The sequence below is a fragment of the Mirounga angustirostris genome, unplaced genomic scaffold, assembly GCF_029215605.1.
Source record: "Mirounga angustirostris isolate CCGP_5_RB_7025 unplaced genomic scaffold, mMirAng1.0.hap1 SCAF_2, whole genome shotgun sequence".
In the NCBI taxonomy this organism is placed as follows: Eukaryota; Metazoa; Chordata; class Mammalia; order Carnivora; family Phocidae; genus Mirounga; species Mirounga angustirostris.
In genome coordinates, this window is record NW_026991710.1 from 152,633,790 (window position 1) to 152,649,190 (window position 15,401).

General features: G+C 40.4%; 2 protein-coding genes across 7 annotated transcripts in view; both read left to right on the forward strand.

Annotated features, from left to right (window-relative positions):
* INTS9 (integrator complex subunit 9) overlaps nt 1–15,401 on the forward strand; it is a 116,071-nt gene that overhangs the window by 69,162 nt on the left and 31,508 nt on the right. For all 6 annotated transcript variants that reach the window (XM_064585328.1, XM_064585327.1, XM_064585330.1 and 3 more), the window contains one exon: nt 198–332. In XM_064585328.1, coding sequence (XP_064441398.1) covers nt 198–332 — 135 coding nt within the window. The remainder of the gene's footprint in view (nt 1–197; nt 333–15,401) is intronic.
* Nucleotides 1,510–2,623, forward strand: LOC123848064 (RWD domain-containing protein 1-like). The gene has a single exon (XM_045880083.3). The coding sequence runs from the start codon at nt 1,736–1,738 to the stop codon at nt 2,465–2,467; it is 732 nt and encodes a 243-aa protein (XP_045736039.1). The 5' UTR covers nt 1,510–1,735; the 3' UTR covers nt 2,468–2,623.

Sequence of the window (15,401 nt, forward strand, 5' to 3'; positions counted from 1 at the left end):
CCATATGGTCTCCATTTTTTGTTTTGTTTTGTTTTGGTTTTGGGGTTTTTTTGCTTTATTTTATACTTTGTTTTACTTTAAATTTTCTTTATCTAAGTGGATAAAGGTATTTCTGGGGTTTTTTCCTGCAAAGACTTATCTGGTGTGACTGTACTGCTGAAAGCTCATCCCATATTCTTACTGTGGTTCTTTTCTAGGAGCTTTTTGGTGCAGTCCAGGTGACTCCGCTAAGCTCAGGCTATGCCCTTGGAAGCTCCAACTGGATTATCCAGTCCCATTATGAGAAAGTATCATATGTTTCTGGATCCTCCTTACTTACCACACATCCCCAGGTAATTCTAAATCTCTTTTAACAACTCAGTTTTTTGGTTATTTAACCCAAATTCATAATATATCCAGAGTATCATCAGTTGTTTTTAAATCTTCCTAATTTTGGTTTCTACATGTATCCTTTTATTTTTTTTAATTTTTGTTGTTATGGTAAGAATACTTAACATGAGATCCATCCTCTTAATTTTTGTACTATACATTATTGTTGACTATAGGTGCAGTGTTGTATAGCAGATCTCTAGAGCTTATCTTGCTTAACTGAAACTTTATGTTCTGTAGATAATCTTCATGAAAGTTAGATTTTTCATGTCCCAGTATTTAGGATTGCAAGTTCCTCTGTAAGATCCTGCTGTCTTTAGGTTCATCTCTAGCATTCTGAGATTTTCCACCACTTCCAATTACCATAGCCTGATATAGAACAGAAATGGTCACTCATTTACTCAGCAAATGTTAGTCATTTCTTTAATGAGGGTCTACTATGTATCAAGCACTCATCTAGGCGTTAGAGAATCAGTGGTGACCCACAGGCAAAGTCCCAGCTCATGATTCCGTGTTCAGAAGAGCAGAGAGTGCCATTGTGATTGCAGCATGCTGAGTATAGTCAGCAGGGGTGTCCATGAGATAAGCAGAGCCAGGTCATATGGAACTTTGTAGACCGTGATGAGAAGTTTGGATTTTATTTTACTTTACTTTTAAAGATTTACTTATTTTAGAGAGAGAACACAAGCAGGAGGGGCAGAGGGAGAGGGAGAAAGAATCTCAAACAGACTCCATGCTGAGCACGGAGCTCGATCTCACAACCCTGAGCTCAGGGCTCAGTCTTACAACCCGGAGATCACGACGTGAGCTGAAACCAAGAGTCAGACGCCCAACCAACTGCACCACCCAGGCACCCCTGGATTTTATTTTAATGTGTAGAGGAAAGCTATTGGAAGATTTTAAGTCCATCATTCGTTAACAATCTTATTTGGCAAGTAGCTAAGTACATAACCATTGTTACAAATGTATTCTTTATTCCTTTTTAGGTATTATTGTTCATTTCCTAAATCCTGATTCTTTCCATGTTTGTAAGGGAGGGGCAGAGAAGATTAGATAGTTAGCTGTTGGATGGGTACAAATGTAGATAACTTGGGGAAGTCCATATCCTGTTTTAATATAAAGGGGAAAAAATGACTGCTGTAGGTCTAGAAGAATAAGATGCATCTGAGACTAGAGAGCAGGCGGAGGCCCGTGTGGGGCTGTTGCTCAGCAGGCCCGGCCTGGCTTTGGGCCCCGAGCCTCCCAGCCGGGGACTCTGCACCTGCGCCCGTCCGGCCACTGCCCGCTCCCCTGGCGCGGCCGCGGTTCCAGCTGCAGCGCGCCGCCTGGGTGGCTGGGCGGTCCATGGGCAGCAGCGAGGGCCACGATGACAGATTACGGCAGGGAGCAGCGCAATGAGCTGGAGGCTCTGGAGTCCATTTACCCCGACTCCTTCACAGTATTATCAGAAAATCCACCCAGTTTCACCATTACTGTGACATCTGAGGCTGGAGAAAATGATGAAACTGTCCAGACTACCCTCAAGTTTACATACAGTGAAAAATACCCAGATGAAGCTCCTCTTTATGAAATATTCTCCCAGGAAAATCTAGAAGATAATGATGTCTCAGACATTTTAAAACTATTAGCATTACAGGCAGAAGAAAACCTTGGTATGGTGATGATCTTTACTTTAGTGACAGCTGTGCAAGAAAAACTAAATGAAATAGTAGATCAAATAAAAACTAGAAGAGAAGAAGAAAAGAAACAAAAAGAAAAAGAGGCAGAGGAAGCTGAAAAGCAATTATTTCATGGCACTCCTGTTACAATTGAGAATTTCTTAAGTCGGAAGGCCAAGTTTGATGCAGAGCTCTTGGAAATTAAAAAGAAACGAATGAAAGAAGAAGAACAAGCAGGAAAAAATAAATTAAGTGGGAAACAGCTCTTTGAAACAGATCATAGTCTTGACACATCTGATACCCAGTTTTTGGAAGATGCTGGAAACAATGTGAAGGTAGATGAATCTCTGTTCCAAGAAATGGATGACTTGGAGCTAGAGGATGATGAGGATGATCCCGACTATAATCCTGCTGACCCAGAGAGTGATTTGACTGACTAGTGGACTATCCCCATCTGCAGAGAGGTGTGACTGCCACAGCATCTGTGGCTGTGCTGACGTGTTGATTTTTCTTTCTTTTTTTCTAAGAAAAAATAATTTTCAGGAGAATATTCTTCTGATAGCTTTCATCATTGAACTTAATAAACTGACCTTAAAGTTGCAAATAAAAAAAAAAATAAGATGCATCTGAGCTACCACTTTGTAGTGGCTTTTTTCATACCTTTTATAATTAAGTTTCATCTCAAGGTCTAGAGGGGCCAAGTTGCTGTTTTTTCCTATAGCTAGCAGAATTCTGGGCCTTTCCTGCTTATTGAAATCAAAAGCCCATCAATGTCCTCTTAATCTGCCTCATTGAATCAAAATACTTTATTGGCAGCTTCTATCATTCTTGATATATTCTTCTGTAAAAGACAGAAAGATTACTTGGCTGCCAACTCTTCTGATTTGTCCTGCTTAGATCAAAGCCTTTACCCTACTACTGATGCAATTTCCAGTAAATTATTCTTCCAAGGTTCGTAAATTTAAAGGGAAAATAAGGTCTTGAAAGTAATGAGCAACATACCTAAGTAATTCATTTTAATTTCTAGCTGGCAACCAGTGTTGTATGTAAAAAAATAATAATAATGAATTAGATTTTCTTTTACCCAGATAATTAGATTCAATATTGAATTAGCAGGGATAAGAAAAGTTTAGATTTGGAAAAACTTAATAGTCAGCTTCATAGGTCAGCAGACTATGGCCCATGGACCAAATTTGGCTTGCCACCTGTTTCTGTAAATAATACCTTGTTGCAGGACAGCCACATCCATTTAGTTAGGGATTGTGTATTGTTGCTTGCACACTATAACAGCAAAATTCTGCTTTAGAGTTAAACTTTACAAAAAAGGCCAACCACTGACCTACTTGAGTGGAACCCTCCGAACTGGGAAGAATAGGCTGCTGTAGTGATCTAATAAGCTAATAAGCAGAGGGGAGTGGGGAGTTGGATTAAGCCTGACGTGGTAAGAATGGAGTGACAGAGAAAACACTGGCAGGTCTTTAATTCAACAAATACTTATTGATTGCTTTCTGTCTTCAGGGAAGGAAAAATACAGATTTCATGCTTAGATAATACGGAGAATGGTGATGATGACACTAATCCAGTCGACAAGGAGGAGTTGGCAGAGGGGATTCTGGTTTTAGGAGGGGGTAGTGGCTATGATGAATAGGAATTTGAGTGAACACTGGGGACAGATGAAAATATAGAACTGGAACTTGGATGTGAAGGCAAGCCTGGAGACAAATTGGAGGAGCATCAGATTTTTTAAAGTATGTAAAGAGCTGAAAGGGAAAAACTGAGCTGTGGGGAACATTTACCAATAGAAAGTGGAAGGAAGAAAAATGATCTTGAATAAGAATGGAGAGTTAGAGGAGAATTGAGGCCCATAAAAATACAGCATCCCAAATGGAAGGAGAGAGCTAGCTTTTACTGAGCAGAATGTGTCAGTATTCATTTTTCTGATTGATCTGATATTCAACAGCATACTGAATTCTTATATTCTAATGTTTATCTATTGATGGTAATATTATCTGCAAAGAAGTAACAATTGTGTCACTTTTCTTCCAATCCTTTTATCTTTTCTTTCTTTTTTCCTGTCTTACAACTACATACTCTAGTCCCAGGTAGACAGAAGTGATGACAGTGGAGGCCTTGTCTATACTGGATTGTAAAGGGAATGCTTAGGTAGCTTCTTCATTAAATAGGATGGCTTACTCCTTGTTTTTAGCTATCAAGTGAGGAGTTTCTCCCCAATTTTCTGCTTTTTAAAAATCAAATGTAGATGTTGTACTTTATCAAATGCCTTTTCTGAGTCTGTGAGATGATCACGTGATTTCTTTCCTTTAGACCAGTAATGTAGTGAATTATACTAGCTTTTCTTACATTTAACTGTCCTTGTAGTCTTGGGATAAGTCTTATTTGATCACAATTTATTCTTTTTAAAATACGCTCCTGGAATAAATTGATCAGTATGTCTGCATTACTGATTTTCTTCAAAGAATAAGTTTTTGCTTTTAATTGTTTTTGTTGCATTTTCATTCTCTATTCTGCCCTTTATTATTTCCTTCCTGCCATCTTTGGGTTTACTCTGTTGCTTTTCTTTTAATACTTATCTCATTTGCTTCCGTCCTTCTGTGCTTTTCAGTAAGTGTACTTTAAAGCTATGAGTTTCTCTCAGTATCATTTAACTCTGTTAAATTGTTGATCCGTAGTGCTCTGTCAGTCATCTCTACGTATATCATAATTTCCTTCATATGTTCATGATGTAAGTAGCCAAAGGTTGTTTTATAGTGCTTGCCTTTGTTTCTAGTCCATCCAATATGATTAGACTTAGGGTTAGATGAGAGACTTTTTTCAAGTCATACTTAAATGTTTCTGGATTTCTTTCTTTCTGTCTTTTTCTTTTTCTTTCTTTCTTTTTCTCTTTCTCTCTCTCTCTCTCCCTTTTGCATTTGGATAAGAGTATACTAATTCACTGAAGTGTTATTTTGAAACATAGTCTGTTTTTTAAGTGTTCTGTGTATGCTGGAAAAGACTGTATTTACTGTTGAATGAAAAATTTTCTATATGTATGTATTCATTTGAGTTTATTATGTTATTCTGGTCTTTCATATCTTTGCTTAGCTTCCAGTTTCTGAAAAGATGTGTTATTTGTTGATCAGTTTCTCCCTATACTTCCACCAGTTATTGCTTCTTATAGTTTTAAGCTGTATAATCAGAGGTATATATGTTCATGATCATTATGTTTTATCAGGATGCTGATTTCTTTTTTTCTCTATCAAAACTGCATTAAAAGCCAAGAGACATTTTCCCCCTTCAGTATTTGCCTGGTATTCTTTTCCATCCCTTTTCATTCCTTCTGTATCCTTTTCTAGTGAATCCCTTGTAGACAACATAGAGATTTTTTTCTTTTTTCTTTTTTTTAAGATTTATTTACTTATTTTAGAGAGAACGTTCACATGAGTGGGGGAAGAGAGAATCCTCAAGCAGACTCCCCGCTGAGTGTGGAACCTGATGCGGACTCAGTCCCACAGCCCCGAGATCATGACCTGACCCAAAACCAAGAGTCGGACACTCAACGACCTGAGCCACCCAGGCACCCTGATTCTTTTTTCTTTTTTAAATATTTTATTTATTTATTTATTTGAGAGAGAGAGCGCACAAGCACAAGCAGGGGGAAGGGCAGAGGGAGAAACAGACTCCCCGCCGAGAAGGGAGCCCAACACAGGGCTTGATCCCAGGACCCCATGTCCTGAGCCAAAGGCAGACGCTCAACCGACTGAGCCACCCAGGTGCCCCAATGAAACTATTTATATTTCCTGTAATTATTATTGTATCAAGGGCTTATTTTTGCAATCTTATTTCATGGTATTTTTAGTTTATTCTTTCCCCTGTCCTTTCTTCCCTTCTTTTAGATGGCTAAATGTAAGTTTGAACACATGTATTTGATTTTTATTCTTCTGGGTTGTTCCTTAGTTTATTTTTCCTTTGAGTATCCTGAACTTATCAGTATCTTTTTCTTTCCCTCCAAAGCCACATTTCCTCTTGTCTCTGCCATCTTTTTCCTCTTCCTCTCCCCCCCCCACCCTCCCACCATGTTCATACTGTCTGGAATTTTAGTTCTGGGTTATTTAAAATATACATAGAGTACTGAATATATTGCTTATTTATAGATAACAGTGAACCTTATTGAGTTTGTTTTTTTTTTTCAACCTTACTTCCCATGTATCTCATAATCCTTCTAGATTTACTTTCCTTTTTCCAGGAGTACTTGAGGAATGTTCACCAAGAGGGTCTTAAAATGGTAAACCTTATGAGGCCTTGAAGTACTAAGAATATCTTTAATATTTCCTCACATTTAAATGATAGCTTGGATAGATACAAAATTCAAGGAAAAGAACTTTGAAACTATAAAGTTTTGAAAGTATTTCTTCCTTTTCCACTTGTGCCCTTGTTGCAACTTAAGAACTGCAAAGTCCTGGGGCACCTGGGTGGTTCTTTTGGTTAAACTACCCAGGTGCCCCAGAGCTTTGTGTTACTTTAGATTTGTTCCTTTATGGGGTCTGCTTTTAGAATTTTCACTTTGTCTTCAGCATTCTTAAGTTTTACTGTGATGTATCTTAAATGTGTATTTTTTTTTTCTATAATACTTTGAGAAATCTTCCAATTTCCTTTAACACAGAAGGATTCTTAATTGTTGTTAAAATTATTTATTCTTCTTATGGAACTTCTAGTATACAGGTATTGACACTTCTGTGTTTTCCATCTCTCTCTCTCTTTTTTTTCCCCCCATCTCCTTGAAACCTCCTGAAAAGACTCCTCAACTTGATCTTCCAACTCATGAATTCATTCTTGAATGAATACATACGCATATACATACTGCTCTTTAACCTATGTGTTGAATTCTTTATGGCAGTGACTGTATTTTTATACATAATATTTTCAAGTGTTTTTTTATACATAATCATTTTTATTTTACTTATTTTTATTTGTGTGTGGACTTTTCTAATGCATATTCTACTGTTCCATCTAGTTTATTAATTCTCCATGTAGGGTCAGTTTTTAGCTTATTGTATTTAGTAGGTGTTGCTTTCCTCGGTGATCTTGTTTTATTTCCCTGTCAGCTCTTACTAGCTGGCCTTCAGGGAAATCCTTTTGTACCTCTGCTCTAGACACTGCTTTTTTTCCCCAGAATTTGTCTTCCTTACTTGTTACCACTAAGCCTAAGCCTTGTACCACTTAGCCTCATAGTATGAGGGAGCAAGGAAGGGCTGGAAGGTCTGCCTATACCTTTTTTGAACACTTATCCCACTCTTCTGGTATTTTCTACCTCACAGTACATTGGAGCCCGCCACAATCTGCCAGTGGTAGTATGGAGGAGAGAGAAAAGGACAGAGTTCCTTGCCAACCTGTATTCTTCCTGCAGTGCTCAGCCCTCTTTGGCTCTTGCTTGCCATTTTGTTCCCATTCCAGCACCCATGGTTTCCCCAGGAATTCATCATGGTGGTTTAGTTTCTCAAAATTGTCAGATGCCCTTATTTCTGTGCTTTCTCTCAGCTTAGATTCTACAAGAGGGCCAGCGGCTTATGTTGACTATATCTTGTTGGGAACTCTAGTGGAATTTTTGTTTTGTTTTAAGGTATTATTATTTCCTTATATTTCTGATTAGAAGATTAATTTGTATTGTAGTGGTTTTGGAAAATACAAAAATCTCAGAGAAAGCAATAAAAATTGTGATAATCCTAATATCCAGAGATAACCCTTTGCAGCCTGCTTTTCTGCTTTTTCCCATTAACTATATAATGAGCACTCCTCAGTTCATTAGTATTCCACACGTTTGATATCTGCCTAGTATTCCATCATATGGATATCCGAGAAGGTATCTGTTTTCTCATAGATGTTTAAATTATTTTAAGTTAAAAAAAAAAAAATTTTTTTTCCTGAAAAACATCTACTCCAAATAGATGTGCATTCTGCCCAAAAAGAGGACATAGGACACAGTTTAAAGACAGTAACTAATAGAACAAAACAGATGGTGGCTGTTGGATAGATCCCATAAATGCGTTAGCTGTAACTAGTGAGCACTTTTGGTTAATATTAGAGCCCAAGCCTTCCTGGCCTTAGGAATCAAATTAATGGATTTGCTTGTGGGTTGTGAACTTACATTTGCACACCAACTCTATTTATATATATTTATTTATTTTATATATGTGTGTGTGTGTGTGTGTATATATAGTATTTATTATGATGGTTGAAAAAACAACGTGATAGTCATTATTTGAAAAGCTTCCTGGCTATGCTGCCTCACTTCAGGGGTAGGACTTGAGTTTTAGGTATGAAAATCACCAGCATAATAGAACAAAACTACATATACCTGGACATGGGAAGCTACAGAATTTTGGGTTAGTTTTAGAAACTAACAGGACACTGATTCCCATTTAAGGTTGAGATTTGAAATACAAAAAATTGTATTGTGTGGTAGATATTTTGTTGTTGTTGTTACTATTGATAGTAGGTTTAAGTTTGGTTTGTTTATTGTTTTGATTTTATTCCCATCCTTCTTCTGACTGTTGAAAGAGACCCAGAAAGTTGTCCATCCCACTGCTTCAGCCCTCCTGGCCTTGAGGCCCAGACAGGTGGTTCTCTGGTTTGCAAGGTGGGTGGTGGCTGTGAGGGACAATGAGAAGAGAGATGGCTTGCAAGCAAGGGCTCCAGATGGGAACTTCTGCCTTAGGGCAGTGGCTCTTAACATTCTGTGGGCCAGGGACCCAAAAGCCTGGACCCAAAAATCTGATAAGAATGATTAAAATAGGGTCACCTGGGGTGGCTGAGTCAGTTAAGCCTCTGACCCTTGGTTTCATCTGAGGTCATGATCTCAGAGTCGTGAAACTGGGCCCTGCATCGGACTCCACACTCAGTGCAGAGTCTGCTTAAGAATCATTCCCCCTTTGTTCCTCCCCCTGCTCATGCACTCTCTCTCTAAACCAATAAAATCTAAAAAAAGGAAAAAAGAATGACTAAAATATACTGTATATATCTGCACACCTACACGAGACTTTGCATTTATTTGGAGACTGTAAGTTTATAGAGCCCTCAGAATCCCATTGTTATGTCTCAGATTGAGAATCTCTTTTGAGTTAGAACTTGGAAATAATTTTTTTTAAGAAATAAAATTAATTTTAAAAATTAATTGGTGGGGGCGCCTGGGTGGCTCAGTCAGTTAAGCGTCTGCCTTCAGCTCAGGTCATGATCCCAGGGTTCTGGGATCCAGCCCCGCATCGGGCTCCCTGCTCAGTGGGGAGTCTGCTTCTCCCTCTCCCTCTGTCTACTGCTCACCCTGATTGTGTGCTCTCTCTCTCTCTATCTCACTCTCTCTCAAATAAATAAAATCTTTAAAAAAAAATTAATTAGTGGGGCGCCTGGGTGGCTCAGTTAAGCATCTGCCTTCAGCTTAGGTCATGATCTCAGGGTCCTGGAATCAAGCCCTGAATCAGGCTCCCTGCTCAGCGGGGAGTCTGCTTCTCCCTCTCCCTCTGCTGCCTCCCCTCATGCTCTCTCTCAAATAAATAAATAAAATCTTAAAAAAAAAAAAATGGTAATTTCTACTCAGTCAATTCCCTGAAGCCTGTGATGTTCACAATGGAAATTCCTTCTTGTTGACAGGGCTGGAAAAGGTTGGTACCTGGCCTATGAAAGTCTCCTTTGTAGCACACACTTCCCAGCATTCACTCTGCCTCTCCTTCCTCATCCTTCTCCCGTGGGAGTTCAGGATGAACTATTGCTTTGTTCTCCTGAGGTCTTAAAGACTTTGGCAGTAATAAATGTATATTCTTCTCTTAATCTAAAGAAATTATCTTAAATTTGGACTCTTGAATAGGTTTCTAGAGCTAAGGCAGTTTCTTGGGTAGGCTTGTTTGTTTTGCTCTGTTTTGTTTTTTTATATTTTTCTCTTCCCTCTCAATTCCCCAAATGTTTTGTTGTTATTTATGCAGTGCTTTGATCTGGATGTTCTGCAGTTTGGTTTTGGATTTTTTAATTTATTTTATTATAATAAATATGTGACTTGTTCCAAATCTTCATGTGGATGTACACAGCCATTCCTTAGTCTTCTGATGTAAAATTAATTTCCTTCTAGATATCCCTGGGAGAGATCTGTAGGCCACTACTTCTCCCTTCAGGCCTGGCCTTACGATGCTCTCACAATCAGGTTTAGTCCTTGGGAGGTTTCTGGGAGTGTTTGTCTTTCTCTTGTATGGAACTGGGGAATTAAAGCCACATGGTCAGCCTTATGCACAAGGCAGAGCTGGGATGTAGTATCAATACAGGAGACATTTTCCTGCATCCACAAAACTCTGACTTTAACGCAGCTGGTTGAGGCTTCCCGTGCACCCCTGGTCACGTGGCTCCCATGGAACACCTGGGCTTCATTTATCCACTCTTTTCTTCTGTGAGGTATCAGACACAGTTCTGGGTCCAGTATTGACCCTTCCACTCAAGAGGGGGCAGCATATTTTCACTTTACTTCTCTGGGCTGATAGAACTTCACTTCATCTATGGAGACCAGGTGATTAATACTCTATAGCATCACATCTCTGCACAACTTTCCCTGAGGTATGTCCGGGAGGGCCCACTCTTCCTGGGTAAAGGACATGACCACATCCTCAAAGTGGTATTTAAGAAAAACATCAGGGGGCACCTGAGTGGTTCATTGGGTTAAGCATCCAACTCTTGATTTTGGCTCAGGTCATGATTTCAGGGTCATGAGATCAATCCCTGCATTGGGCTCCACACTAAGCTTGGACCCTGCTTGAGATTCTTCTTCTCCCTCTCCTGCCCCCGCCCTCCCCAACCCCCAGCTCCTGCTCACACGTGCTCTCTCTCTCAAAAAAAAATTTTTTTTAATAGAAAAGAAAGACCTCAGACAAGCCATACAACATCCAGCTCCCTCCCCAGTTGTCAAGGCCACAGACAAGAAGCTTTTTTCTCCCTGTGGACACAGCCACAAGTAGTCCCAAAAGCCTCGGTCGCACCTCCTTGGGTCGGTCCTGAAGAAACAAAGCTCTTGTCCTCACTGGCAACACAGTCCCAACCAGTAAAAGTTTAACCTGTTATATTTGGGGGTGGTGGAAAAGTTGAGCTACAAATGATTCATGATTAGTTTGGAGAATTGGGCACAGGAAGCAGACCATGAAGCAAGGAGGGAGAAACTGGACAACTTGCTGGACTCCTATCTATTACTTTCCACACGTGCTGTTTTGTTTCTTACCTGTGGACAGCTTCTCTGCAGAGTACAGTTGACTCTTAAGCAACACATGTTTGAACTGCACAAGTCCACTTATGTATGGAAGTTTACAGTACTGTATTTTCTTGTCCTTATGATTTTCTTAATATTTTCTTTTCTCTAGCTTGCCTTACTGTAAGAACATAGTTTATAATACAACATACGAACTATGTATTAATCGACTACGTTATCAGAAAGGCTTACCATCCACAGGAAGCTATTAGTAGTTACATTTTGGGAGAGTCAGAAGTTATATGCGGACTCCCCGACCCCATGTTGTTCAAAGGTCAACTCTATTTCCTTCTCTCAAAAATAACGTATGCTACTTAGATGCATTGATTGATTTGTTCAGTCACCCCTTCCGTCACTTAGTCTATGGCATCTCTTAAACCCCTGCTTTGGGCAGTGGAATATGCTAGGCTGGAAGGGGAACGAGGAGGGGTAGGTTTTACATTTACAGAAGTTACAATAGGGGAATAAGATGCGGACCTACAGGACTTTTCTTCGGGGTGCAGGTGGTTAATCCTGTCAGATTAGAAATCCCCTAAAGTGCCGAGGGATTTCCCCCCCTTCCTGGGCAGATTAGGGAGATCTCATGGGAGAGCGGGCTTTGAATTGGTCTTAGAAAGCTAGAGACGGGGCGCCTGGGTGGCTCAGTTGGTTAAGCGACTGCCTTCGGCTCAGGTCATGATCCTGGAGTCCCAGGATCGAGTCCCACATCCGGCTCCCTGCTCAGCAAGGAGTCTGCTTCTCCCTCTAACCCTCCTCTCTCTCATGCTCTCTGTCTCTCATTCTCTCTCTCTCAAATAAATAAAATCAAAAAAAAAAAAAAGATAGAGACAATGTGCTTCATGATCTCAAATTTATGTCTTCCTTTCTCTCATCAAAGAAGTGTAGGTCATTGGGTCATTCACTCATTCCTTCTTTTCTGCCTCTAAGTAAACCTGAAGAATTTTAATACAGAAAAAGGCTTTCGGTGGACTGTCTCATTGCCTCACTACCGGATTCTCTGTCGCATAACCATGATGAGATTTCTCCTGTTTGCCTTGCTCAGCTTAGTCTTGTGCACCTGGCTTTCTCCCTCTTTTACCTCATAGATTTGGTTCACGTCTCTAGCCCAACAGCAATCAGCCTCCAGCCAAATGTACTCTTTTCTGTTTTCCCCAGCATCTCACAGCTGCATTTGACACCGTTCATCATTCTCTTGTTAAAATTCTGTTTAGTCTCGGCTTCTGGGGCAGTCTTGCTGTTTTCCTAACTCTACTTGATCTTTTGTTATATTATAGGGTGCAAGCACCAGAAAGCCATCTTTCCCAGACTGCTCATTTTTACAGGCAGGGAAGCTCTGCACTGCATTATGTCCTTGTTTACTTGCTTCTCTCCCCACTTCCCTTATGGGGCCCCACAGCTTTGGCCCTGGGCACACTCCACTTTCCCCAACTCTAAACAAACTGACATTTTTGTTAAATACTTTGAAAAAGGTGCCTAGCAAATCTCCATGTCTATCACGCATCTTTGTTTTATCTTTTATTCTCATAATAAATCCATTTGTTATCCCCTAAACACCTGCAGCAGTCCAACCCTGGGCTTATTATTGCCTCCTTATTCCTTTCAGTCATTGTGCCCAGATCTCCCTTTGTCTGCATTTCTGACTTGAGCATTTGGAGACATGTTACGGTCTCACTTTGTCCATCGTCCGGTACATCTGCCCCTTCCCACCCGTCTAGTAACGGTTTCCTGTGATACCGTGTAGATCTGCCCCTTCCATCTCCTCAAGTGCCATAAAATTACAGTTTTCCCCCCTTTATGTCCAGGCTGCTACAGGGGGCTTCTGAGTGTTGTCCCTCTTTTTGGTCTCACCCCCTCCTCGGCTGTCATGTGCTTCAGACTGTTGATTCCTTACTGTCCACTCTGTCAGTCTTCATGATTCTGACCGTTTTGGTTCTTTACTAGTTACGCTTTCCCTCATTTCTACTAATCTCTTTTCTCAGCCCCAAAGAAAACTTTCCATTCCAACCAAATAAATTCATTTGTACAGTTCGCCTTTCTCTGCCTTCTGCCCACCCTCTCTCCAGCCCTCCTGCCAAAGTCAACTTGCTGTTTCTCACCTTGCTGACTTCTAGAGAACTATTTCCCAGTATGGAATGCTCTCACATTTCCTACCAGACCATGTTCTTTTTGTGCACTCATTTATTCAGCAAATGTTTGTTTACTATTTGCTGTGTGCCAGGCATTTTGCTAGGAATTAGGGATACCAAATCCTTGCCCTCAGGGAGCTCCATAGTCCTGTGGGGGACACAAGTAAATAGGGAGTTACAAAGCAGTGTGAATAGTGCTGGTATAGAAAGTCTTAGAGGCCACGGGGGCATATGTAGAAGGGACATCTTGCTGTGGGAAAGAAGGGGTGTCATGCAGCCGTTCCAAAGGATATTTTAAAGTTCCTTAGCCAAAGAAAGAAAACTAGACGCAAAACTTCACCTGCCAGAAAGCCGTGTATAAGTGGCCCCACCTGGCCTGGTGGGGCCCTCTACTCTGCATTCCTCTTGGCCCTTACAGACCCAGTACAAACTCTTGAAATTCACATTATATTTTCTATGGCTTTTTGAATAGTCCTCTTTTATTTTTAACATTTATTCATTTGAGAGAGAGAGAGAACTGGGGTGGGGGGCAGAGGGAGGAGAGAGAAACATAAGCAGACTCTGTGCTGAGCGTGGAGCTCGACATAGGGTTCGATCCCACGACCCTGAGCTTAGACCTGAGCCAAAGCCAAGAGTCAGATGCTCAACCAACTATGCCACCCAGGCGCCCCCAAAATCCTCTTTTTTGACAATACATACATGTTTTCTCTTCAACTAGGTTATAGGCTACTTTCTAGGACCTAGAGACTGAGTATCCTTTTTCTCATACTCTGTGCAAAGTGTCCAATGTAAATTCACCAGCAGAGGACCCAACACAATGACCACAGCTTCCCTGGGCCTAGGGCTTTTCAAAATTTTATTCCACAAGCTTGACTGTGACTGTCAATCTTGGAAGGTATTTTTTTTTCTTTTTTTTTTTTATTCTTATGTTAATCCCCATACATTACATCATTAGTTTTAGATGTAGTGTTCCATGATTCATTGTTTGTGCATAACACCCAGTGCTCCATGCAGAATGTGCCCTCCTCAATACCCACCACCAGGCTAACCCATCCTCCCACCCCCCTCCCCTCTAGAACCCTCAATTTGTTTCTCAGAGTCCATCGTCTCTCATGGTTCGTCTACCCCTCCGATTTCCCCCGCTTCATTCTTCCCCTCCCGCTACCTTCTTCTTCTCTTTTTTTTTTTTTTTCTTAACATATATTGGAAGGTATTTTTACTTGATTCTTGGACACAATGGAATTTTCTGTTGTGTGTGTTTGAACAAAATGTTCCCACTCAAAGCACTCAGTGAGTTGCCATTGACACCAATAATATACACATTTGCCCTTTGGTGGTGAAATGGAGATGTTGGCGGTACCAGCTTGGTTCTGAGAGTGTCACTAAAAGGCTTTGAAAGCTGATTCTTTACAGTAGCCTTGTGAATCCACAAGTGCCTCCAGGTATAGGGCTAAAATAACAAACATCTAGTCTGACCTGATCATGAAGTATTTCTCATAACTTCCAACTCCACGGTATTCATGTTGTAGTACTGCTTTTGTTTCTTACTATGGGCATTAATTTTTCAAAGGAAGGCAACATTGATGGCTGAGGTTCAGAGATAATGTCGTTTTCAGGGCCACATTTGCTCTCCCTTTTATGTTTTCATTTCAGTCAGTAGTTCTTAACCTTTTGGGGGGTCACAGCCCCATATGACAACCCAATCAAATCTATGAGGAAGTGTACATAGGCACACACAGAATTGTATATACTATTTAGGGTGTTCCTAGACCCTCTGAATTCCCCCATCAGCCCTGTGACTCGTTGTTGGCTTGTTCTAATAAGGTTCTTACAAAATTGTTGTCATTTTAAGCTAAATATGCTAACAAAGTTTGATCCCTTTTGTCACCATTCGGTTCTTCTGTTTGACACATGCACACAGTGAACATTTCCAGGCTCATTGCACATCTGTTACTATAAATCACTGTCCTGTACTTC

What these genes read in the sequence shown, in the direction of transcription:
- LOC123848064 (XM_045880083.3), top strand. Translation starts at nt 1,736, where the DNA reads ATGACAGATTACGGCAGGGAGCAGCGCAATGAGCTGGAGGCTCTGGAG.